This window comes from Hesperophylax consimilis, chromosome 11 (assembly GCF_061612785.1).
Source record: "Hesperophylax consimilis isolate HC1 chromosome 11, BYU_Hcon_1.0, whole genome shotgun sequence".
In the NCBI taxonomy this organism is placed as follows: domain Eukaryota; kingdom Metazoa; phylum Arthropoda; class Insecta; order Trichoptera; family Limnephilidae; genus Hesperophylax; species Hesperophylax consimilis.
The window spans coordinates 2,523,337-2,549,033 of NC_142846.1; the positions used below are offsets into that span (position 1 = coordinate 2,523,337).

General features: G+C 36.1%; 3 protein-coding genes across 3 annotated transcripts; 1 reads left to right on the forward strand and 2 right to left on the reverse strand.

The window, feature by feature from the left end:
• The first annotated feature begins 283 nt into the window (after nucleotides 1-283).
• On the forward strand, nucleotides 284-15,136 carry LOC149419649 (aldehyde dehydrogenase family 16 member A1-like). The gene is made up of 9 exons (XM_089637217.1): nucleotides 284-516; nucleotides 2,283-2,649; nucleotides 3,774-3,927; nucleotides 5,401-5,480; nucleotides 6,601-6,704; nucleotides 7,606-8,143; nucleotides 9,046-9,106; nucleotides 11,126-11,275; nucleotides 14,359-15,136. The coding sequence occupies exons 1-9, from the start codon at nucleotides 442-444 to the stop codon at nucleotides 14,909-14,911; spliced, it is 2,082 nt and encodes a 693-aa protein (XP_089493343.1). The 5' UTR covers nucleotides 284-441; the 3' UTR covers nucleotides 14,912-15,136.
• Nucleotides 15,137-15,806: 670 nt separating this feature from the next.
• Nucleotides 15,807-25,627, reverse strand: LOC149419650 (tubulin alpha-1B chain-like). Its single transcript, XM_089637512.1, has 5 exons — nucleotides 25,393-25,627; nucleotides 24,308-24,497; nucleotides 17,604-17,886; nucleotides 17,079-17,435; nucleotides 15,807-16,573 (listed from the first exon to the last, which is right to left on the reverse strand). Exons 1-5 carry the CDS (start codon nucleotides 25,625-25,627, stop codon nucleotides 16,316-16,318), a joined length of 1,323 nt encoding a protein of 440 aa, XP_089493638.1. The 3' UTR covers nucleotides 15,807-16,315.
• Nucleotides 20,442-23,253, reverse strand: NO66 (Bifunctional lysine-specific demethylase and histidyl-hydroxylase NO66). The gene has a single exon (XM_089636968.1). The coding sequence runs from the start codon at nucleotides 23,111-23,113 to the stop codon at nucleotides 21,248-21,250; it is 1,866 nt and encodes a 621-aa protein (XP_089493094.1). The 5' UTR covers nucleotides 23,114-23,253; the 3' UTR covers nucleotides 20,442-21,247.
• Nucleotides 25,628-25,697: the final 70 nt, after the last annotated feature.

Sequence of the window (25,697 nt, forward strand, 5' to 3'; positions counted from 1 at the left end):
AATAATTAATCCTGCTGAAGATGTAAAAAGATCTCTCATACTGTAAAATTGTTAAGATAACCATTTGTTTTGTTATTTATTTTTACCTCTGCTTTTAATATCGCACCTTCTGTTTTAATGAATTATTCTCAAAAGGCAAAAGGATTTAAATCAGATATGACACATTTGATGCATTATATATATATATATATATACACCTGTCAAACAATATTTTTGAACCTGTTCAGTTTTCCTACAAGCTTTACCATACAAAAAACTCTTTCGTTTACATTTTATCGGACAGTTCCACAGAGTGGTATATTTATGGACAGTTCCGTTATCAGGGTTATCAGTCTGTTGTTTTTATCCATTAGAAGACCACTTATCATTAATTTAGTCAAACAATAAACTGTGTGGAGAAGGAAGTATCTCTTTGCAGAGAAAATTACTTTAAGTTTTACAATGTCAACGATAGTCGGTTCTTTCAGTGCTCTAAGTTTCGACAGTCCACTGAAAATGAAGCATTCTTTGGTCGAGGTAAATAGTTTTCACTAAAGGTTATTTTTAAAAATCTTGTGCTATTTAATTGAATCGGAATCGGCTTATCAGTATTTAGTAGGTACTTACGTATATTTAATTAGGTAGGTACCCAGTAAATTTTGTTTTTAATTAGGTTATTTTTTTTAATCTTTTCAGTAGGTACCTACACATCTTTAATTAGGTAGGTACCCAGTAAAAAATCCTTTATTCTGTAGTTTGTCTTTAGTTATTGGTTCGTGTTGAGCTTCCTCCTTTTTTAGCCAACATTTCTAAAAGAGATAGAGTCCATCATCAGGGCCATAAATAAAGCACCCAATCAGGGCAAATGTGTAGATTGTGGTGAAGTGTTTATCTATGTAGAAGTGCTACCATGTTGCAAGCTTCAATCCTCTTATGGTACTTATACATTTGCGAACCTAAAAACGAACCGAGTCACGAATTACGGGAAAGGAACGAAGCAACTGCAAGCGGCGTTTCGCTTCCTTTCCCATAAGTTGAGGTTCAGTTCAGTAGTTCGGCTCGCGTATCGCATTAGAGCTGGTATTTCAGTATGTGATTTTTGGCGTCTAGTTTTGGTGTAACCTTCGAGTACCGGATACCAAGAAGTATTATAGAAGACTAGTATTCATTATTATGTACTTTTATTTGTAATATTATTTTTGAAAATGCCCTGAAGATGTCACACAGTTGTCGAAACTATTGAAATATTTAATTTTTTTATAAAATAATGTGAAACGATGTTTAACCATCTTAAAAAAAATTCGACAAAAGAAGAATTATTTTTGTCAAGTAAATGAAATTTTTGGGGAACCTTCCGTTGCCTGAACTCAGTAAAACAAAAACAAAAACTGCAATACGTTTCCAAGGTTTTTGATCTTAAATCTGTAATGTGATAATAAAGGTACAAAACGTTCTTGTTAATTAACACCCTTATAGGAATGTACCTTACGCCATGAGGTGAACATCAGTGGCGGCTCGTGACCTTTGAGTGTGATAGGGTGCTTAGTTTGAAAAATTCGACATTATCGATGTTGTTTAGTGCAAAAGGATTTTTAATTTTTTTTGTAAATTCTTTTGTTTGTATGAAGATTTTTAGGAAAAAAAAGAAGACGTTTTCGAGTACAATAACATCAATAATGCCATTTTTTCGTAATATTAGCACTCATGTACACCCAAAAGTCACGAGCCGTCACTGATGAATATGGCTACAATAATTAATACCGTCTACACATCACATTGCTGCATTATTTTAAAATCATTGAAAATTAAATTGTCTTTTTTCAAATAATCTTTTCACCGGTGATAAAAACACGTTTCAAACATAAATTCCTGAGAAATTAAAGAGGATCTGGTTCTAAATTCACACAAAATTTGTGTTATTTCACAACTTATTCATTTAAAAAAATATATAATATACTTGCGGCACGTTCCAGAGTGGAAAATACTCTCAGTATTGCCCTGGGGTAAGACCACCATTCAAAATTGACACGTTGCTTGAAATGGCTTTAGCCATGCTTGGTGACCAGATCTGAATAGCCAGGTATTCCCCCACCTTCCTATTTCCCATCTCCTTTCCCTCCCCACAAGATTCAGCCTCACAACGTACCCCAATTGGGGATGCTATAGTCTCACCGGCTCTAGACGGTTTGGAGCAGTTGAGACTCTTATATAATAATTATATCAAATAAGCGAGACTTAAGGTGGTAAAATGTACTAACCATAAGTACATTTTATGAATATGAAAAAATAATTTTATTTTGCAGGCATTTTTTGATAGATTTTCAAAAAAATTCGGTGCCTGGCATTCTGGAGTTCACCGCTGTGAGGACCCAAAGCAAGTAATTAAGGACAGCCAGGACAATGAGATATTATTATTTCGCTACCCTCTCCACCGACGCAAGTCAAACAGTCTGGAATGGATGAACAAACTCAAAGGGGAAAGATCAGATATTCTTTTGAAAATCGCCACCAAACTCGAGGAATCGTCCGAACTCATCGGTCAATTGGAATATGTGGTCAGAGGCATATTGCCAAGAGATACAAAAGCCTGTGTGACGCAGATTGCAAACTACTTCCGATATTATTCCAACATGACCAAATTGGTGTGCGGAGAAAACAAAATGCCAAAATGTATGCATATCTTTTTATCCGTACATTATTCATTCAGTCACTTTAATATACAGTTATATTCTGAGTATAGAGTACAGGGTGTCCGGGATTAAAGTGCACAAACTTCGGGAGATGATTCTGCATGATTATACAAGTAAAAAAGACAAATAACTTTTTTTGAAATTCCAACATTTTAAGGTAGTTTTCAGGCAAAAAAAGTATTTTAAAATAAATATTCTTACATGGAAAAATATGTTTGTATGAAAAAAAAAATGGAATTAAAAAAAATAAGTTAATTATCTTTTTTACTTGTGAATCACCTCCCGAAGTTTGTGCACTTTACCCCCGGACACCTTGTACGGCTTTCTTGTTTCCTAGGTTTCTAAATTAATACATATGAGTTTGTGGACATTAATCTATTTGTACATATATAATAATCATCTACATATTTACATATTATATGCATACTATATCACACTCATTAATCAACCTCATTGCAGATATAATTGATTGATGTGTTGAGGTTGCAATTTAATGCTCTTGTTAAGGCGATGCCAAACGTAGTAATGCAAAATCATGTGTTTTTGGTTTGAAAATTTGGTCGCCTAGAAATGTTTCAGATAATTTGATTAAATACTGCGAGTAGAATATATCTAGGCCTTTAAAACAATCGAGTATTTTTGAGATTAGTCTTTTTATAAGCCCAGAAAAAAATAATGTATAAGGTCTATGAAAACTCCTTTAAAGTTCAAAATCTCCTACTTATGAACCCATTTCGGTTATGATTTTATTGTATAATGTGGCAAATTAAGTTATTTATAAAATTATCGAAAAAAAATGCCTGAACATCCACAAAATAAAATAAAAGGCACTTTTTGGCCATGTTTTTTTCTTGCATAAATCAAAACAGGCGGATGGTGTTAAGCGGGAATTTAAACCTTATCGCCATCTACGTAAGGGTTGTTATTGATAGCTGTTCAATTTAAAATATTACACGACGTAATGCATCGCCTTAAAATGTTTTGGTAATTTTTTGCCAAAAAGGAACAACAAAATCAATTAATTATTTTTATAAATCATAAATATGTACTTTTCAGTGGAAAAGCCATCAAAATCTTCTGGAATTCATTGAAATGTATTTTCAGTTCACTTTATGTTCCACTTCACGAATGTGGCATCAATTCTGGTTCTCGCTCAAATCGCCCAGTGCTTTGCTTCCGGAAGAAGTGTAACTTTTCTCGTGGATAAAGATGTGGCTGCCCTGGGAATTCTGTTCATAGAACTTTGTCACGAAGCTGGGTGAGTTATGGTACATTGTTGAATGTATCTATTTTTCTTATAATTAGTGTAACTCTCTCACCAAGCACAAGAACCAGTTTCTTCATTGGTGAGATTGCCAACATAAATATATTTTGTAACCATATGTACTCATATACCTTGAAATTCTTACCGTAATATTATGAAGGGTTTGTTATTAATACAGGCCGTATTAAAAAAAGATGTCGGTGGTTAGCTAAAAGAAAATTATTCATTGTCATGAAAAATACTATAATCTAACTTTTTTGTTTCAATTGTTATTGAGCCCAAAACTTATACGTATGCACCTGCTCGTTCCTCATTCGTTTAAGCAGCAGTCAAACGGTTCACTTTTAATTAATTTCTATCTTTCATTTTGCCTCTTTTACTCGAAGTGAAACGTCTGAACACAAAATGAAAGAAAAGTGCCGAAAGAATTCTCCGTCGATGTTGGATTTTGGCGATTGTTACACTCGCGCTCGGAATGAAAAAAAAATGAAACGTCTGAACACGGAATGAACACTCGTTCTTACTCTCTCTCATCAAAGTATCTTCGATAAACTTGTTAAATTCCGCTTCACGCTTATTATGCAAAAAATTATACATAGCACTTGGTTCAAGTAAATTACTTACTGCAAGAAACAACCATATTATGTCGGGGTCAAAAGTTCCATTTTTTTGTAAACAAAGTTAAGTTTGAAGGTTAGGAAATTATTAAAATAACATTTACTATAACTATATTTAATATTTACTTTAACTCAATATTTATTCAATATTTACTTTAACTCCTGACTTAAATGTCTCCATTAGATATTAATGTTGAAATCAAGTGTTGTTTTTTTAAAGAGCCTTTGCATTAAGTTGAATTCAACAACTTTACAGTATCTTCTTTCTTTATTGATGGAGCAACAAGTAGTAGCAGTTCTTTAAATTTACTTTTATCCATTCGAAGATAATTAAAGTATGATTCAGGATCTTTTTCCGCTAATTCTCTCAATAGTGCATTTGAAAATCCCAACACAGTTCTCCTTAATCCATGGTCACACCCACCACTTTTCTATGCTTCTTTTTAGAAATTTTTAAGTTCAAACGGTCGCAAATCATTTCATTTCTTTATCATTCTGTATGTGCCGTGTGAATTCGGAATGAAATAAAAATTAACGTACACTGGATTGAACATTCAACCGAGTTAAAGGTCTTATAACTGCTTTAGTGTTGCCTGTAATTAAAGTTGTAAATTGTCGCCATTGTCAGGAGAAGAATCATTGCCCATAGACAAGTATAATGAAAAGGAGAATCATTGTATTGAAACCATAGACTTTTGTAATGATTTTTTTTTCAAAACAAGCTTTTCACAGTTAATTTTCGGTTTAGGGTTGACTCTGATCTTTATTTGGGCTTACGGGACTTACCCTTCAAGTTAGTGAGCAAGGAGTTGAATTTATTTGTTTTATTGTAATGAAATTTTAATTTCAGAGTAACCAAGGAGCTGTTTTCTATTATCCCTACTGTAGAAGCTCCTGTGGAAGACCTTCCAGATGTACTTTTCAATGAAAGTAAGGGAAAAACATTTTATTGACTTTAGTATAACTTGCCCCAAAGCAAAATCTGCATATCATTTCGACGACTGACGACAAACCACGTGACAACCTAATTGGCACTATCGGGTTTTACACATATCTTGAATAAACCGAGTCATCATTCATATGTTGACTGGCGTCTAGTGGGGTAAACTGCCCTCGATACGCGGCTTGTACATTTTTATGTTTCAATCATACTTCCACTTGTAAATATTGTTTTCCTTCTTTATTATTTAATTTTAGATGCCAAACCACCAGGCAAACACATATTTGATGTGTTCTTATTTTGTGTTACTATTAATGTAAGTATGCATACATTATTTCGTACTAACAATCATGCATGCAGGGACATTGGAGGGTTTAGAATCGTTTTAAAATAAATGTAGCTTCTTTTTACAAAAAAAAATTAGAGTCCTGACGTGTGCGGATAAGGAGGTTAAACAATCAGTTTCCTTATACATCCGTTGGGAAAGGGTGGGTCCCCTCCAATCGCGTCTAGCACTCTTGTCGAAGACTAAAATACTAGTACTGCAATAGAGCTGCCTGCAGACTGTCAGATTCATTTATTCACAAATCACTTAAAGAGACATGACCACGGCCACTCATAACTCTATGGTGCCAACAAATATTAATAGTGGCTTTTCTATGATTTTTTAATTTTTTTTTATAAATTTTTAAAAATTATGGCTCATGCCCGTATTATGGTAGTTGTACATGATTTATGTAAGAATAATAAAACATAATGGAAAAAGAAATTGTTGTGGTAGAACAAAAACTTAAAAATTGCATATTATTGTAGAAACCATAATAGAAATAGAAATAAAGATAAAACTAAATAAATGACAGAGTTAAAACTTTTTTTTTAAACAGTAGGAACTTTAACTATGTATTCTTTAATGAAGGCTCGTTCCCTTTCAAATAGTCAATGTTAAACACGGATAGTAAAAAAGAATATAGAATTGATTGACTTTATATTGGTGTTCAATGCATTGTATATTTTAGGAGCGATGAACCAGAATTGTCATTAAGCGGATTATATAAAATGTATGAATCGTTTGAAAGATAAATATCAATACATATATTTACTTATTTCCAGGTACCAGTTTAAGCTGGGGGACCACAATGGCAGTTTACGAATCCTCAGATTTAGATTCAGCTGTAGAGATTGTGACCGGAGCTGCCTGGGATCAAAAAGGATTGGTTAGTTATCTGGATACTTTTAAATGCTTTATTAGGTCCTGGTCACAGACATAGGAATTAATAGACGAGAAGATAATGGCGAGGGGTAAAATCAACTGTTGAAGAACGAAGGAGGTTAAGCTGACTGTGATTCGTCAATAAATCAATCTGACAGTAAATAGGCATCTCGCATTATAATATCACCATTTAGTTCTTAAAAGTAAAATCTGCTTTTGAATGAATAGACATTTTTACACGGGAGCGTAAATTACTCGCCACGTTATGAACTAATTTGCGAAGTCCAAATTCGGCAAAGTAAATTTCTTCTGTTTGCAGAGTCGTAGTTAGTTTCAGAGTATTTAGTTAAGACACTTTTACAAATGTTTCATAATTTACTTACCCCAGTAAACAACGATGAGCACACTTGAGAATCGCTACATTGTGATGTGATAGTATATGTTTCTAAAACTGATCCATATAATACGGTGTGAATAAGCTTAAAATAAAGTAAAATAATGCTTACTTATGGAATGTAATACGACAATTGGGTTTATTCTCTTTTTCACATCTATTTTTACAAGTTTTCATATCACAAGTCAACATTTTGCCGTGTTATTTCGTAAAATGAACCGATGATGCCTCGACCATAGTTCGCACAAGAATGATGACGTCACGTTTTCAAATTTCACTTGAGGCCATACGCGAGCCCAGCCGGCTCCAATGGAACCGGTATGGGGAGTGGGGATAATACGCTTTTAATCACTTAGGGCAGGTCTACTAATATTCATATGTCTATGGTCCTGGTGCTCCGAACAGTAGTTGAAACTCTTGTGCAACATCTCGTAATGAAATCTTATTTTACGTGTTCTATAATATTATACCTATCTTATTTACATATACTAAACAAGTTTTTTTCTTATAGTTACCATGGTCTTTGAAGCAAATACTAATCCAGGAGAGTGTTTATGAAAGTTTTGTCACAAAACTTTCCAAAAAGGTAAAACAATTCACATGGGAATTGCCGGAGGCGTATAACCTGGATGATTCTACCAAGAAGATGATGAGCAATGTTGAGAAAGTCCTGGAGAAGGCGACCAAGCACGGCATCAAACATCTTCCAATGCATAGTGACTTCAGCACCATTGGGACCAAAACTCTGTTCAAACCCGTTGTTTTACTAGACAACGTTCCACCCTACTTTTGGGACAAGTCCAGTGGCATCCCAACGCCAGTAGTAACTGTTCAGTCGTTCAGGACCACAAAGGAAGCTGTGTCTTTGATCAGCAATACTGCTTCGTTTGCCCTCTCCATATGGGGAAATAATATAACAGTTTGCAACGAGCTAGCGTTGGCTGCCAATGTGAGTAACGTTTGGATAAATGCATTCGGGCTACTGAATCCTGATGTTACCCTGAAGGATAATCAAAACTTGAACTGCAGTTTTCTAGGTGGACAGGAAGGTGAGCATTATACGTACATACAAACATACATCCACATGTCATCATCTGTTTATAAATCTTATATATTATAGCTCTTTTTTTAACTGTTATCTATTCTGTCTCTACCACTTACAACAATTTTAATGCCATTGAAACACAAAATTCAAGTGATGTTCGCAAGTTAGCATAAGTTAAGTTTTCAATTCCTCTGAGGCAGAGACATATTAAACATAATATTTCAGTTGAAGAGCTGGATGCAATAAAAACTTATGGTGAAAATTGTAGTTTTGAGTTTTGAGAACACATCTAAAGTATTTTTGAAATGTAACTTGTAACTAGTGTTCAAAGTTTTAAAATGTAACTTCTAGCGTTCAAAGTTTTGAAATATAATATGATTTAAGATTTTCATGGCCAAAAGTATTTTTGCTATTTGTTTTTGGGGTGTTATGACGTATTGCACTAACTCCTTCTTTAGCCAACGTTTCGGACAGCATTGCAGTGTCCATCATCAGGGCAGATGTGTTTTGAAATATAACTTGTAACTAGTGTTTAAAATTTTGAAATATAACTTGTAACTAGTGTTTAAAGTTTTGAAATGTAACTTGTAACTAGTGTTCAAAGTTTTGAAATGTAACTTGTAACTGGTGATCAAAGTTTTGAAATGTAACTTGTAACTAGTGTTCAAAGTTTTGAAATGTAACTTGTAACTGGTGATCAAAGTTTTGCGTGTAGCTCCGTCTGTGTAAAAACTATAAAAGTAATATTTACACAGCAGATAAATATGGGATTGGAGATACCAAAAAGCGATGGGAGCAACAACAGCTTGTGCGCATTTAAGTTACTATTGCATCCAGCTTCTCAAAAATTATAATTAGGTAAACATATTTCATTTGAAATTATTTAAAAATTGTTCTGTTTTGCAGGATTTGATTCCAACCTTGCTCCAGATTTTGGTGAAACTTTTAAATATGACAATAATTCAAGGTATGTTATTAATTGCCACTGTCACCAATCAAACTAACCTCGGCTAAGCGACGGATGTTTGAATTATCAGTGACATTTATATAATAAGGAACTCCAGTGAAAAATATTATGGCTTTAAGAGAATATATTCAGCGTTGATTCTGAATATACAAATTTTATTATATTCTAGCTGACGTGAACCCAGTATTCAAGTAAAAATGTAAAATTGGTCCGCCGTGTGGGACATTATTATTTTGCGTTGTTGGTAAATCTACCATCCCGCGTACATCCGCTGCCGTTTCGTCCGTCTATTTACTTGCCGTGCGTTGTGTCAATAACTTTAATTTTATTTGCAAAGGATCTAATAATTTAATATATCAACAGTGTTTAACTTTAAAAACTTGATTGTTATAATCAAAACTTGTTAATGTAGGGTGTCTTTATCTAGTGTGTATTTATTAAGACTTACTTAAAAACATCTTTATTCAGTGCGTGTTTTGAAAGGGGGATAAGGAGAATGTATGACGTGGAAGTGAATGATTGAAGCAGTAGGGGACGATATATGATGAATGAAGAAAGGGTAGTAAGGAGAATGTATGACGTGGAAGTGAATGATTGAAGTAGTAGGGGATGATATATGATGAATGAGAAAGGGGAGTAAGGAGAATGTATGACGTGGAAGTGAATGATTGAAGCAGTAGGGGACGATATATGATGAATGAGAAAGGGGAGTAAGGAGAATGTATGACGTGGAAGTGAATGATTGAAGCAGTAGGGGACGATATATGATGAATGAAGAAAGGGTAGTAAGGAGAATGTATGACGTGGAAGTGAATGATTGAAGTAGTAGGGGACGATATATGATGAATGAGAAAGGGGAGTAAGGAGAATGTATGACGTGGAAGTGAATGATTGAAGCAGTAGGGGACGATATATGATGAATGAAGAAAGGGTAGTAAGGAGAATGTATGACGTGGAAGTGAATGATTAAAGCAGTAGGGGACGATATATGATGAATGAGAAAGGGGAGTAAGGAGAATGTATGACGTGGAAGTGAATGATTGAAGCAGTAGGGGACGATATATGATGAATGAAGAAAGGGTAGTAAGGAGAATGTATGACGTGGAAGTGAATGATTGAAGCAGTAGGCGACGATATATGGTGAATGAAGAAAGGGGAGTAAGGAGAATGTATGACGTGGAAGTGAATGATTGAATGACTGAAGTGTAGGGGATGCCCAAGGCAGACAAGGCAAGTGAAACAAATATTTGAAAAATTAAGGTTTTCAATTCTTGACAATATTATTATTTCCACCCTAAACCACCCCCAGTTGTAAGGTACACTAAAATTCAAAACCTCAAAACTTTAGAAACTCTAAAACATTTATAACCCCGAGTAACACACGCCGGGTAAACGTCAGCTATTAAATATTATTTTTGGTGTACCTTTCAATGCACTTATAAAGGTCAGCATAAGCTTCAAAATTGCTAGTTGCTAGCATCCTTTACGCCTTTACCCTTTACCTGACCTGACACAGGGACCAGGTAATATTTTTAGCACACCACGCATTTATATGAGTAAAAATATTTAAAATCAAAGATATTTTTTCAATAATGCAATGAGCAGATCACATTATTAAGCAATAAAATTTCGGTTGCGATGTACCTACATAACATTCTAAAACATAGAATGTAATTCTTATTATTTTCAGTACATATTATAATGAATTTATGCCGCCGTTCTCACAATAGTTGATGGTGTAATGGCTAGGATAGTAGCCTTCCAAGCAGTTAGTCGCGTATCAAGTATCGGCGGTGGCAATAAAAAAAATAATTTAATTTAAATTTAAAAACATATATATTCTGTGATTTTTCACAGGTCTGCGCTAGTATACATAGGTATAGGTGAATGATATTTGTAACCATTTTTGTGTGTCATGTTTTGGAACAAATTTAAAAGGATCCTATTTTTTCAAAATCAAGAAACAATTCGGTGAGTCAAATTTATAACTTTTAATTGTTTGTAAAATTGTTCCTTCAGATTCCAGTATAAAGAGCCGCAGATAAGTTATGAGGTAGAAAGGATAAGCAAACTTCAAGCAGCATGGGCCAAAACAACGAAGGAAAAGAAGGTCTCTTGCCTTCTGGCAATTGCTAAATGTTTGGAACAAAGAATGTCCCATTGGTCAAGGTTAGTGCAATCACTAGTTTGGAACGTTTAATGTCCCATTGGTCAAGGTTAGTGCAATCACTAGTTTGGAACGTAGAATGTCCCATTGGTCAAGGTTAGTGCAATCACTAGTTTGGAACGTAGAATGTCCCATTGGTCAAGGTTAGTGCAATCACTAGTTTGGAACGTAGAATGTCCCATTGGTCAAGGTTAGTGCAATCACTAGTTTGGAACGTTTAATGTCCCATTGGTCAAGGTTAGTGCAATCACTAGTTTGGAACGTAGAATGTCCCATTGGTCAAGGTTAGTGCAATCACTAGTTTGGAACGTAGAATGTCCCATTGGTCAAGGTTAGTGCAATCACTAGTTTGGAACGTAGAATGTCCCATTGGTCAAGGTTAGTGCAATCACTACTTTGGAACGTAGAATGTCCCATTGGTCAAGGTTAGTGCAATCACTACTTTGGAACGTAGAATGTCCCATTGGTCAAGGTTAGTGCAATCACTAGTTTGGAACGTAGAATGTCCCATTGGTCAAGGTTAGTGCAATCACTAGTTTGGAACGTAGAATGTCCCATTGGTCAAGGTTAGTGCAATCACTAGTTTGGAACGTTTAATGTCCCATTGGTCAAGGTTAGTGCAATCACTAGTTTGGAACGTAGAATGTCCCATTGGTCAAGGTTAGTGCAATTACTAGTATGGAACGTAGAATGTCCCATTGGTCAAGGTTAGTGCAATCACTAGTTTGGAACGTAGAATGTCCCATTGGTCAAGGTTAGTGCAATCACTAGTTTGGAACGTAGCATGTCCCATTGGTCAAGGTTAGTGCAATCACTAGTTTGGAACGTAGAATGTCCCATTGGTCAAGGTTAGTGCAATCAGTAGTTTGGAACGTAGAATGTCCCATTGGTCAAGGTTAGTGCAATCACTAGTTTGGAACGTAGCATGTCCCATTGGTCAAGGTTAGTGCAATCACTAGTTTGGAACGTAGAATGTCCCATTGGTCAAGGTTAGTGCAATCACTAGTTTGGAACGTAGAATGTCCCATTGGTCAAGGTTAGTGCAATCAGTAGTTTGGAACGTAGAATGTCCCATTGGTCAAGGTTAGTGCAATCAGTAGTTTGGAACGTAGAATGTCCCATTGGTCAAGGTTAGTGCAATCAGTAGTTTGGAACGTAGAATGTCCCATTGGTTAAGGTTAGTGCAATCAGTAGTTTGGAACGTAGAATGTCCCATTGGTCAAGGTTAGTGCAATCAGTAGTTTGGAACGTAGAATGTCCCATTGGTCAAGGTTAGTGCAATCAGTAGTTTGGAACGTAGAATGTCCCATTGGTCAAGGTTAGTGCAATCAGTAGTTTGGAACGTAGAATGTCCCATTGGTCAAGGTTAGTGCAATCAGTAGTTTGGAACGTAGAATGTCCCATTGGTCAAGGTTAGTGCAATCAGTAGTTTGGAACGTAGAATGTCCCATTGGTCAAGGTTAGTGCAATCAGTAGATTGGAACGTAGAATGTCCCATTGGTCAAGGTTAGTGCAATCAGTAGTTTGGAACGTAGAATGTCCCATTGGTCAAGGTTAGTGCAATCACTAGTTTGGAACGTAGAATGTCCCATTGGTCAAGGTTAGTGCAATCACTAGTTTGGAACGTAGCATGTCCCATTGGTCAAGGTTAGTGCAATCACTAGTTTGGAACGTAGAATGTCCCATTGGTCAAGGTTAGTGCAATTACTAGTATGGAACGTAGAATGTCCCATTGGTCAAGGTTAGTGCAATCACTAGTTTGGAACGTAGAATGTCCCATTGGTCAAGGTTAGTGCAATCACTAGTTTGGAACGTAGCATGTCCCATTGGTCAAGGTTAGTGCAATCACTAGTTTGGAACGTAGAATGTCCCATTGGTCAAGGTTAGTGCAATTACTAGTATGGAACGTAGAATGTCCCATTGGTCAAGGTTAGTGCAATCACTAGTTTGGAACGTAGCATGTCCCATTGGTCAAGGTTAGTGCAATCACTAGTTTGGAACGTAGCATGTCCCATTGGTCAAGGTTAGTGCAATCACTAGTTTGGAACGTAGAATGTCCCATTGGTCAAGGTTAGTGCAATCAGTAGTTTGGTACGTAGAATGTCCCATTGGTCAAGGTTAGTGCAATCACTAGTTTGGAACGTAGCATGTCCCATTGGTCAAGGTTAGTGCAATCACTAGTTTGGAACGTAGAATGTCCGATTGGATGAATTGGATGATTGGATGACGGCTAGTGGTGTCACACCAAATTATTTATAATTGTTTATTCTTAAAACGATGCACTGCGAAGTAATCATTTGTTTTTGGTTTGAAAATTCGTATATGCTTTATTTAAATAGTGCGAGTAGAGCACATCTTGTGCTTTGCCTTTAAATCGTGCGATTAGATTGCCTTTGCTATAATAGAGCGTGAGGAGTGTGTAATTTTGCCCGATTCTGAATGTTACACGCCAATGTGCACCGGTAAAAAGTTTACAGTTTTTCTGTATAAACTTAGTATTGTGTGCTCTATTCCAAGCCAAGAAATTTGACATGATTTGATTGGATTTGGATTGAATTTGAATGAGTGAGAACTAGCAAGAATCAAGAAAATTTGAGACATTTATGGGAGGTCTGTGACAATCATTTGATTTCGACCATTCACTTGTTGCTTTTTGGCTGCTATTGCCCTAAAAATACTGGTGACCAAATAACTCGAAATAACCGTACAACATACCTTTAAAAAGTTATATAAAATCATGAGAAGTGATGAAAACAAAACTAGATTAAATAGTTTTTTTTAAATTTAATTAAAATCTAATATAATGATTAAGTTCTGCAACAATAAATAGATTAAATAGGTAAAGTTTATTTGTTAGTTCTTTCACCGCTAGAATTGTCATTGTTTATTGTTTATTTTATTCATCTTTGTTTATTTTAGTCAACATCAAACCTTTAACTGTTGATATATACTTAACAATCTATAAATGGGGACATAATAACAAATCGGTCAAAGAATTTTCCTTCAAAAAATCGAATCGCAACCCATGATAAACCTATGTACACATATGAGTAAATAATTGATGTAATGTTTTTTTTAATTTTAGCTTGCAAACTAAAGATGGGAAAATAAATTCGGAAGATGCTCCCAAACTGGTAGAAAAATCCATTAAATATATCAAATTCGCCGCACTGGTTTGTGAACAGCTCAAAAATACTTGTACTGTGAATCCAGACAAAACAATGTGTCTGGAAATAAGGGAAGCAATAGGAGTCATATTTGTGGACGATACAGAAAATACCCTTCTGCATTTTGTACACGCTGTGGTGGCAGCTATTATTTTTGGAAATGGTGTCCTTTATAGAACACACAGTGGACTACTCCTTGAGCTTTGTAAAGAGTTTTTGAGTGTTGGCATCCCCGTGGTAATTGTTGACGACGAATACAATTGTGATCCCAAATTTGATACAATAAAAGTGACATGGATGATAGGCCATAATCAACACGCGCCCGCTTCGGCACTTCATCGTCCAAATATTTGCTGGGAAGAGGCATACGGTGTTCTAGAAAAAATTGTTTGGGATAAAACCGAACTGAAGATGCGTTTCAGTAACGTTAAAAATATTTGGAGCACCTATGGAGAGACCTTTGCAAATTAATCTAATGAGATTTATTTTTTGTAAATTTATTACATTATTGATGACAAAATGTGGTTATTTATTTTTGGAAACAACCAAGTACATTTTATAAAATACACTCTTTTAATGCTGTTATAAATTAACATAATATATATATTTTATACTATGAATCGTTACAAAATAAGTACAATAATGTTCTTTGTTAACTGTTTGTAAGTTTAATAAATAAAGATAATATGAAGTTGATGTTTTTCTTGAATTGATTGTTTAGAATTTTATTTTTCAGTTAGTGTTTTAAAATTCGACCTCCTTCCCATTGTTTCTTTATCAGCTTGCTGTGGTTTATCTCAGAATAGGGAATTCTCTTCACACCAAAAAATCACTTATTATTAATTATTCACATGTAGAAACACTTCAGACACAAGAATACATAGTTTTTATAATTTTCAAAAATCATTTATTAATGTTATAATGACTTTAAAAACAGGCGCGAACGAAATATTTCAATGCAGCTAAAAACGCCCGGTGATTGATCAAGCGTTCAAGGGCAAACAGTGACGTCACTGTTGACCGGCCCGAGTAGATCCTGCAAACCGATGGCGGCGGCAGCGGCAAAGGTGTGACGTAGCGGTCAAAATGGCGCATGACCGTTTTCAGAGCCGAAATAGCACGCAATTTTTAAAACAACTACAAAAAATTGAAAATGCTTTTAAAAAAAAAGAAAAAAAAGAGGCACATAATAAAATAATTATCTTTATTGAAATAAAGTATTTACAAAATGCACGAGAATTCCCTATTGTGCTGATTTTTTCTTGAAGAGATTAAAATTACCAAAAATAATTACTGAAAGAATGAAGGAGTGCACTGCCCTCTGCGTGTTAAAACATGCTACATAAGTTGTCAGATTGATTGTAATGTTTAATTATTATTATGTACAAACTTGGAAAGGAAATAAATTTTTTTTGCCATTTGCAATAACATATATAATATGTACCTACTTCAATAGTAAATTAAATAGGCCAGTTTTCCAAATGTCTTTCTCCGTGACATTTATGTTTCCAATTTTATGAAATTTGACTTCCACCACATTTATTTTGCCATTTGTTTTTCAAATTTCAACTTCCCTGGCATTTAATTTGTCAGTAGTTTGTATTTAATTTGTAGTTCTTTCAAATTTCAACCACAACATTTAGGACCGGTTATTTCATAGAATTTGAACAATTCATCAATTTTGAAATTAAGTTATGTATGGACCGGTTGTTTCAGCGTTTGGATAGTAACAAAACTTGAATAATAACTTTGAAGTTTGATGAATTTTTCAAATACTGTTAAACAATATATCCTTATCATCCTGACCTGTAATTGGCCAGTTGGCAATTAAAGCATTAACATCTTTGACATTTGATTGTCTGGTTGTCATTTATTTTAAACTTCAACCTCCTTGTAGTCCATCTCCAGGGTGGCGATGTCTTCGCGCGCATCGTTGAACTCACCCTCCTCCATGCCCTCACCCACAAAGTGGTGCACAAATGCCCGCTTGGCGTACATGAGGTCGAACTTGCGACGGATGCGTGCCCACGCCACGCGGATGGCCGTACTATTGGACAGCATCACCACCGAGCGCTGTGTAGCGGCCAGGTCACCCCCCGGCACCGTGGTGGCTGGCTGGTAGTTTATGCCGATCTGAAACACACTCTTTTAGTCACATCAGTACTGCACAACGGTCACATTTGCTCGAAGCCAGCTCTGGGACTATGGCAACACTAAATCTGGGAAACTTGTAAAGATGGTATAAACAGAACCAAATTTGCACAAGCCGAACTATGAATTATGAAATGAAAGGGAAAGCAGCAACCGCAAATGGCGTGAAACGCTGTTTGCGGTTGCTTCGTTCCTTTCCCATAATTCGTGATTCGGCTTTCGTAAATTTTGTCCTGTTTATACACACCCTAAGATACAACTCTAAAATCTAATATAACACACTGTTTACATAACCTCTCTTTCAAATACAATGACTTTCTCACATTCATCATAGAAACCATAGATAATAATGCTTGTTTAATTATCTACATTTTTTGTCACAAGTAGAGATAATGATAACCTCACTGGGAACTTCCATGCTGAGGATTTTATTTACATAGTAAAATTGAATTATATGAATAATATGAAGGGTTAACTAGGTGCCTACCTTAAAACCTGTTGGTGACCAGTCGACAAACAGCACATCGTGTAGAGATTTTATTCTCGTTATGGCTGCATTAACATCCGAAGGACTGACGTCCCCCCTGAAGAACATGCAGCACGCCATGTACTTGCCCTTCTTGGGGTTGCAATTGACCATCTGGTTGTCGGGCTCGAAGCACGAGGTCACCAGCTGGCGCGTGTTCACCTTCTCGTGGTAGGCCTTGTAGGCGGATACAAAGGGCGCATACGTGACCAGGGGAAAGTGGATTCGCTGGAAGGGGACCAGATTTGTCTGGAACTCGGAAAGGTCGACGTTCAGGGCGCCCTCGAAACGGAGCGATGCTGTTATGCACGATATAACCTGAAGACAAGAGACACAAATTTAGAAATGCAATACTTATTGCATGATTTTCACTGTTAGTGAACTGTTAGTGTTAGTTTACAGATCACAAGCTAGTGACTGAGTATACACCACAATGATATACTTTGGGTAGGTAAATATATGTTTAGTATAAAATAATTAAAAAACCTGCGCCACCAGCCTGTTGAGATTGGTATACGTGGGCCGGGGAACGTCCAGAGACTTGTCGCAGATGCGGTAACACGCCTCGTTGTCCATGATGAAGCAGATGTCCTCGTACTCGATGGAGCCGTGCGCCGTGAGTATCGAGTTGTAGGGCTCCACGATCACGGGGGACAGGCGGGGCGAGGGGTACACTGAGAAGTCCAGCTTGCTAATCTTCCCGTAATCCCGGCTCAGGCGGTCCAGCAGAAGTGTTGTGAAACCTGATCCTGTACCCCCGCCAAAGGCCCTAAACATATCAAATAGCTATAATAATATATAATCATTTTTTATCCAATCAAGCTATTTCGTATTTATTAAAAAAAACACCTTAAGCGATAGACATTCCCAGGCGTTCAGTTTAGGATTCGGCCGCACTCATTCCAAAATCATTCCTCCGTTATATTTCCTAAATGTTAATACGGGGTTCCATGATATTTCATCAAAATGACAGCTAAGCAGATCTTTAAAAAGTGATATAGAGCCAACTAAAAGTGATGTACCTAACCAAGTTTTTCATGACTTGATATCATTTTTCGTAGGTGTGTTGAACTGTCATTTTGATGAGATACCCGGTCACCGTTAATACGGAAACGTATAAACTGCTTACTGTGGTTTATAGTCAATAAATGAATCCACCTACACTTCACCGTTTATCCTATATTTTTAAGTTTTATTAAAAAAATATATCGAAAAATTTATAAATGTTACAATTCTCTGTTACCAGAAATTGACCTATCTTGTACTTATTTGCGGCAGTATTGAATATGACTATTTCTGTATATTGCCTAAGGTTTGCTTACAGATTACACGGTTCTGAACATCTGCAATATTCCATTAGTGACATCTTTTGGTATTCGATAGAACAATTAAGCTACCTAACTAAAGACGGGTTGTTTCATAGAATTTGATCAATTCATTAAATTTCAATATTGATTTTCAAGTTCTGTGAAGGTTCTATTCAATTTCTGTTATTATATCATTACTGGCCAGTTGTTTAACCCTTGGGACCTTCTAAGACCCAAACCGTCCCAAATGCCGTGCGCGCATTATACTCTCCTAAGACCATATTTGTCCCAGAACGACCGCACATTATTAAAATGCATATATCTCTCTTCCTCTCATCTAAAAATTAATTATTTCTTTTAAGTCAGAAAGAGAACGAAATAGTGCTTGTTATTGTCTTTGAAAAAATGGAAGCTTGTAGAAGGTTCGATCCGTGCAAATCAACAACGTCTCAAGGGTTAACCAAACTAAAATAATCATCTTTGAAGTATGATGAATTGTTCAAATTCTGTGAAACAACCCGTTCTATGCGTGTTATGGTAAGTGCAGAGATGTGCTTTATTTCAAATAAATCCATTTCAAATGGAAATGCAAAATGGGTATTTTCCATTTTGCATTTTAAATGCTTTTCTAAAAACCATTTTGCATTTTAAATGCTTTTCTCAATGCATTTTCCATTTTAAATGCTTTTTTGCAACATTCTTCCTACTATCTCCACTCAACTTTTTTTCATAAGCCCCAAATATCAGTCGGTCCTTAACCTCGCTATGAGAGATAATTTCCATTTGTCAAGTTACTCCCTGGTAGGAGCCCTGGCAATTGAGTGATACCATTACAAAAAATACTGAATATGGGGCCATGACGCTGTAATATTAAATGTTAGATAGCAGTACCTATGTTTTTACGTTGGTAATATTAGTCCCGCGCAAAGTTTTTGTGGTTTCATAATCTGTAGTCGTGGTGTTTTTGGATTTACCATCAAGTAATATGTTTGTTCTACACTGATGTCCATTATTAAATGACAAAATTGTTTAAAAATTCTATAATTATTTTAATTGTTTGACCTGAGAAACCATTTTGCATTTTCAATGCATTTTGAAAATAGGTATTTTGCATTTGAAATGCTTTTCTAAAACCCATTTTGCATTATCAAATGGAAAAGTTTTGACCCATTTCCATTTGAAATGGTTTTGGGTACCCATTTTGCACATCTCTGGGTAAGTGTATCTATAATATAACTGTTCATGACCGTATTCTGCTATTCATGCTTGTACTTTGTTATCTCACCAAATACAGATTTTATTATTTGGAAATGCGATAAAATGGAAACCAAATCCACCATCTCCACTCCTGACTCAAAGTTAATTGCAAATAGAAGTGTGTCTTTCTGGCTGTCGGAATCAGTCTGAAGTGGCAAAATATAATGGAACTAAGAACGAATTGTGGTTGGATCTGAAATTGACGCCAGAACCCGACATGTTGGTTAGCGAAAACATTTTTCTAAAAGAAAGTGCATTATCTTTAGTCAAAATATAGCAAGTAGCATTGCTTTTTGTTGGCATGCCAACAATGCATGCATATTGGCAAATACCTTCCAGAAAGCTCACGCCATCGTCATTCCGTGCCAATCGGGGATGGCAGTCTCCTCCCCTTTGTCAGACATCCCTCAACCTATATTGATTCAGTTTCCATGTAGTAAGTCTTATATGTTCGTTCACTTTTGAAACTTCTATGGTTCCCCAACTCCGTGACGATCCACCAGGTCCGGTGAATCCATCCGAACGAACTCAATCAGTTTCTTTCCAGCAGCGGAACGACACAGTGAGTTTGATTCCACCAGATTCGTTTAGTCCGGCCAAAGACCGAGAGGAACCAAACGAATGAGTCCAACGAATCAAGTCCATTCGGCTGAACTCAGAATCGGATTTGAGTCCGTAAAATATAACACTTTACAGGCATAAGAACATAAACATTACCGTAAATTTATTTGAGGGATTGATGGAAGAAATAAAACAAACCTTATTATTCATTTTGGTTGATAATTATTTTACTAAACATCCATTTATTTTCAAGGTCGAAATCAAAATAAATTGTAGTCACAGCTATACCTATAAAACATTAAAATAATAACAGGTTCGCAAGTAATATTTATATTCAATAAATCAAAAAATCACACCTTTCGAATTAAGTGAATACAATACAAAAGCATATTATCCCAAGTTAGGGCCACCTGATGTTGTGTTACATCAACATAAAAAATTGTTACTACTGGTACAGAAAACATGAGAAATGATGTATAATCGGTCAATTATTTCAAATATGTAATAGTTAGATACGACATTGAATGAATGACTATGACAATGAATTAAATTTTATTATTTGTTTGAAAAATGTTATGAATTGGAAATGTAATCCACTAAACATCTAATACAATCTTTAGTTATTGCTGAATCAACTAATGGTATGGAAAAAAACACATAAGTAATACAAAATTTGTCAATGATTTCCAATATATAATAAGACATTTAATGATATTATATATTGATAGTGGAAATGTAATCCATGAAACAACAATACAGCCATTTGTTGGGTCGACTTTACATAAAAAACACATTATTAAGTAATGCAAAACTTGTTGCTTATTTCAAATACACGATAGATAGACATTTAATGACATTATTTTCTTCGGTTTAAATATGTATTGAATGAAATGTATTGGAAATGTAATGCATGGAATAACCCGCCACAATGAAAACCACACTGAATAAAATCGTAATTTCGGCCTGATGAGAGATATGCCTTTAACTTGAACATTGTTAATTTGTCTAGTCTTCAAGGAAATCTAATGGGTATTCAGTCATTAAGATTCCTTTCTCCCAAAGATCGCTGGCAATTTGAATTTTGTCCGTATCATTCTGACACTCTAGTTGTTCCACGGACACATACTGTGGGTAGGCTGTGATGAGGGTTTCAACTCCGGGAGCTATTTCACTGTCGATCTCTAGATATTGCAGTTCATTGGCGTGGTACTCTTTAGAGTTTTCCACATAGTGATAGATTCGAATGATTCCTTCTTCAGAAACCATCCTGATTATGTTTGCTCTGAGAAGTCTGACCTTTGTGTCAAGCTGAATTTCTACTCTATCCTTGACTATTCCGCCTTTGGTCATTTTATCTCCATCTCCATATACGGTAAGTTGTCTCTCTTGTTCTGATAGCACCGGAGGGAGGGCATCGTGCATGAACTTCTTGGCAACTTGGTCCACGGCATCGTCGGAAGTGAGGTGCGTGGCGAGTTTGTTGAATAAAATCTTCAGGTGGTCCATGATTTCGATTCTCCTCGGTGTATTCGAGTCGGAGTGAACCAATCCAAAATGATTTCCGAGGTCTAAAGGCAGGCCCTGCCTGAAAGCCGGTTCCTCCCTGATGGCCACCTCCAGGGTCTGAGGAAGCAGCTTCTCAAACAAGTCTCCCCAGGACTGCTTCTGGTAGCAGCTCAGGGTGATATGCAGAGAGTGTTCGTCTTTGACTGTGACCCCCTGGTGGATGAATCCTCGGGGGAAGTACAGCAAGTCTCCGGCCTCCAGCACGACTTCCATGACGGGTTTGCCAATCTCGGCTTGGGTAAAGTTCTTCGAGGAAACCCGGGGTAGCACTTCTTCCTTCGACAGGGGAGTGTAGATCTTCCACAGTTTCTTGCCTTCAATTTGAAGAATGAAAGCTTCAATATCATCGTAGTGAGGAGCGAACCCCTGCGTGCCGGGAGGAGTGAGGTATGAGTTGGCCCCCACGAAGCAGTTGAAGTACTCCTGGAGGGTGGCGTTGAGGAGGTGCAGGCGGGGGATGTAGGTCTGGGGGTTGAGCATGCGCACGCTACAGCCGTTGAGGTAGAAATCCCACACCACGTGCGGCAGGGCCCTCCCCACCGGGTTGTGCGTTTCCCTTTTATCATTCTCGTAAGAAGTGATGTCAATATTTTTGGTGAAGATGATATTTTCAGTTCTCAGGATTTCGTCAATGACGGGAGTTGATATAAGATTTTTGTAATAGTTGGCCTGTCCACGCTTTATATGGAGTGGTTTTTTTTCCCAGGTGGTTGTGAAAAAGGACTCGATAGCATAGGGCGAGATGAGCCACTCAAAGAGGTTTCTGCCTTCTTGAGAACTGTCGGTAAGTAAGGTAACGTTATTTAACTGCTCATCCGACTCATCCGAGATGGGACTGGGTTCTCGCTCTAGAAATTTCTTTTTAGAAACTTCAGCACCGATGCGAGTAGATTGATCGGATGATTTTCTCTTATTAGATTGTGGGCTGGCTTTATTCTTCTTCATCTTCCCGGCAGACGCGGCTGGTATTTTATCTGATTTTGGCGTGTTTATGACAGGAGATTTGGTTGGGCTTACGGCTTTGGGCAATTCTTTCACAACTTTTTCAGGTTTTTCACTAAAAATCTTTTTATGTTTGTTGGATTTCTTCTTTGGCAGTTGAGAAATTTTATTATTTGAAGCATCTGACAAAGCGGCATTCAGTCCCAATTTTATATTTGATGTAGGAATCAACTGCTTTTTCTTTTCCTTTGCCAACCGGCGTCGATTTTTATTTTTTTCCTTGACTTTTTCAGATTTGTTGGAATTGGGAGCCGATGTTTTGTACATTGAAAACGCGGAAGTCTGATCTTTCTCCGCGGCCATAGTTGAAAATAAGGTAAAACTGTATAATTATGGCTATTTAAGCTTTAGACCTAAGATACTATGACACAGAACAATGATAAACACAAACACAAGCCGAGAGTAAAAATGGCACGAACTGTTGACAATTAGAAAAACATCATAACCTCAATATAGAAATGTCAGACATGCGCTCGAAATTTAAAATTAAATAAATAATTTTTGCTAATTGCCACACTAACAAGAAAAATCAATAGTGGGTACTTAACTACAAAAAAGTGAGTAACTGACCCAATCAGAATAATTTTGGGACTTCTGTTCTCATAAACTAACTTTTAAAAAAATGTATACATTTTCCTGAAAACTTCAAAACATTATAAAATTGTGTTGACACAAGTCACTTTAATTTACACAAGTTGAGGGTAAAATTGCAAACCCCTAGGTATCTACGTTTGTACAGCGGAAGCAATAAAGTGTGGAAACTGAGTGGTTTATTTAAGGTGGAAACGATTAAAAGATAAAAAATACCTGAGAAATACCCATTTTATTCACCTTTTCAATGCAGATTTGAAAATGTCTCTACTTCCCTTTTTTAAAATTAGTTTCATTTGCAAAGTTTGTACATGATGCAGGTATAAAGTATAAGATAAGTATAAATTAAACTTTTTTCACAGTCATCCTAACTAGGGTTTCCTGTTCTGATGCGGCCTGTAGTTTTTTAAACGTTTATATTTAGTTTCAAGTTGCCTTTACATTGCCTTCCTAATGTTTGTAAGTTGATTATCACTTTGTTCTCTCAGCAATGTTTTCACTTTTGTTTAATATATATTCATTTATGTTATTATTTTTTGATTTGGTGGAGCATTGTATAGTTTCGTAGCATAAAATTTAATATTTCTCTGTCCAAAAGATGTATTCAAACTGGGAGTAACTAGTATATTTTGGCTTATTGCTCGGTTGAGTATTCATGTTGGGCAGTGGAGTATTCAGTTATTCTCTTCGGGTGCCTATTACCACTATCTTCCAAATTTTATACAACTAAATAAAAACGAATCCAAGGCTCAGATATTTTTTCAACAGTAAAAAAACCATTTTGGTAGGTCCACATAAAAAAATATTATTCTCCTAGAAGAACTTTTAATACTTAGAAACTTTTTTCTTTGTTTTTCAAGAGTTTGAGTTTATGATACTAAATTATTGTGTTTAATTTCAACTAACCTGAAAATGATGAACCCTTGAAGAGCAGAGCAATCATCGGCTTGTTTTCTTATTCGGTCCATGACCAAATCGATCATCTCCCCGCCAATTGAATAACATCCTCTTGCAAAATTACTTGAAGCATCTTCTTTTCCAGTTATAAGCGAATCTGGGTGGAATAGATGTCTGTACGTGCCTCTTCTTATTTCATCTAGTAAATTCACAATGATAAAAAATACTGAAATGTTTTCAAAGCTCACTTTTTTAGAACATTGCTGTATTTGTATTACTCTCCACTACATAATACAATTCAGACACATACAAATTCACATTCACTTTTTTTATATTACATTGTTTATCTTTATCTATATCTCAAATCAATCACGGCTCAAATGTGGAATGAGCTATCGGCATCTGATTTTCTCCTTGGGTAATCGGGCTTCTTCAAGACCCGTATTAATAAATCACTTCTTACAGCCCCTACCTTAACCTGCCACTCAATGCTGGCCACCCGGGTGGCGACATAACTCCCTTGCCTTTATACTGTACAGACAGAGGCGCTCTTGAAAGGTTTCACATTAAAAAAGGTGTAGCTATAGCATTCACAAGGGGATGGGTTCGATCCTAAGTTGGGGGGGAGGGTGAAAGGGGGTAGGAAAATGAATTAGAAAGTTTTTTTGGACATCTACTTACCACAACATATTATTTGCATCACATTGATTAATTATCTATTCTCTTTTTTCCTACGCAATACTTAGGCCGATGAGGGGGGTGGGTTGAATCTTCAAAACATGTTTGTCTTTAGTAATCAAAGAAATTTGGAAATGATAGCCAGCATGCTGAAGGTTATAATGAAGATCTAATTAATACTTACCAAAATATTCTGCGTGACAAACTGATCATATTTGCGAAAACCGTATATATCATGCATGCAGTCAAATCTTTCAAGGTTAATGTTTATACTGGAGATTTTTACCAACTGCATTGTAGGCTTCTATACTAGTCATTAATTTCTATTAGCAACTACTGCATTCAGTCCTTTAATACCTTTCGCCGATCTTATCAGCCGTCCTATCTCTTCTAAAATGTTTTATTTTAATGTTTACCTATGGGTGTTGGCTCTAGGTCGACCATGATCAGTCGAGGAACACAGGTTCCGGCATTGGTGATGCTAAAGAAAGCTCCGGCGGAGTCATCGTCGTAGCACAGCTCGTGGTGAATCCTTCCATCGGGCGAGATGCCATGCTCCAAACAATACAATTCCCAGCAAGCATTTGCTATTTGAACCCCTGCTTGGCCAATGTGAATCTGGATTACTTCCCGCTTGAAAAAGTAATTCATGTACAAAAAAAAAAATCTCATTATTAAGCAACAGAAAAAAAACCTTTCACTCACTTAGGACATTACAATA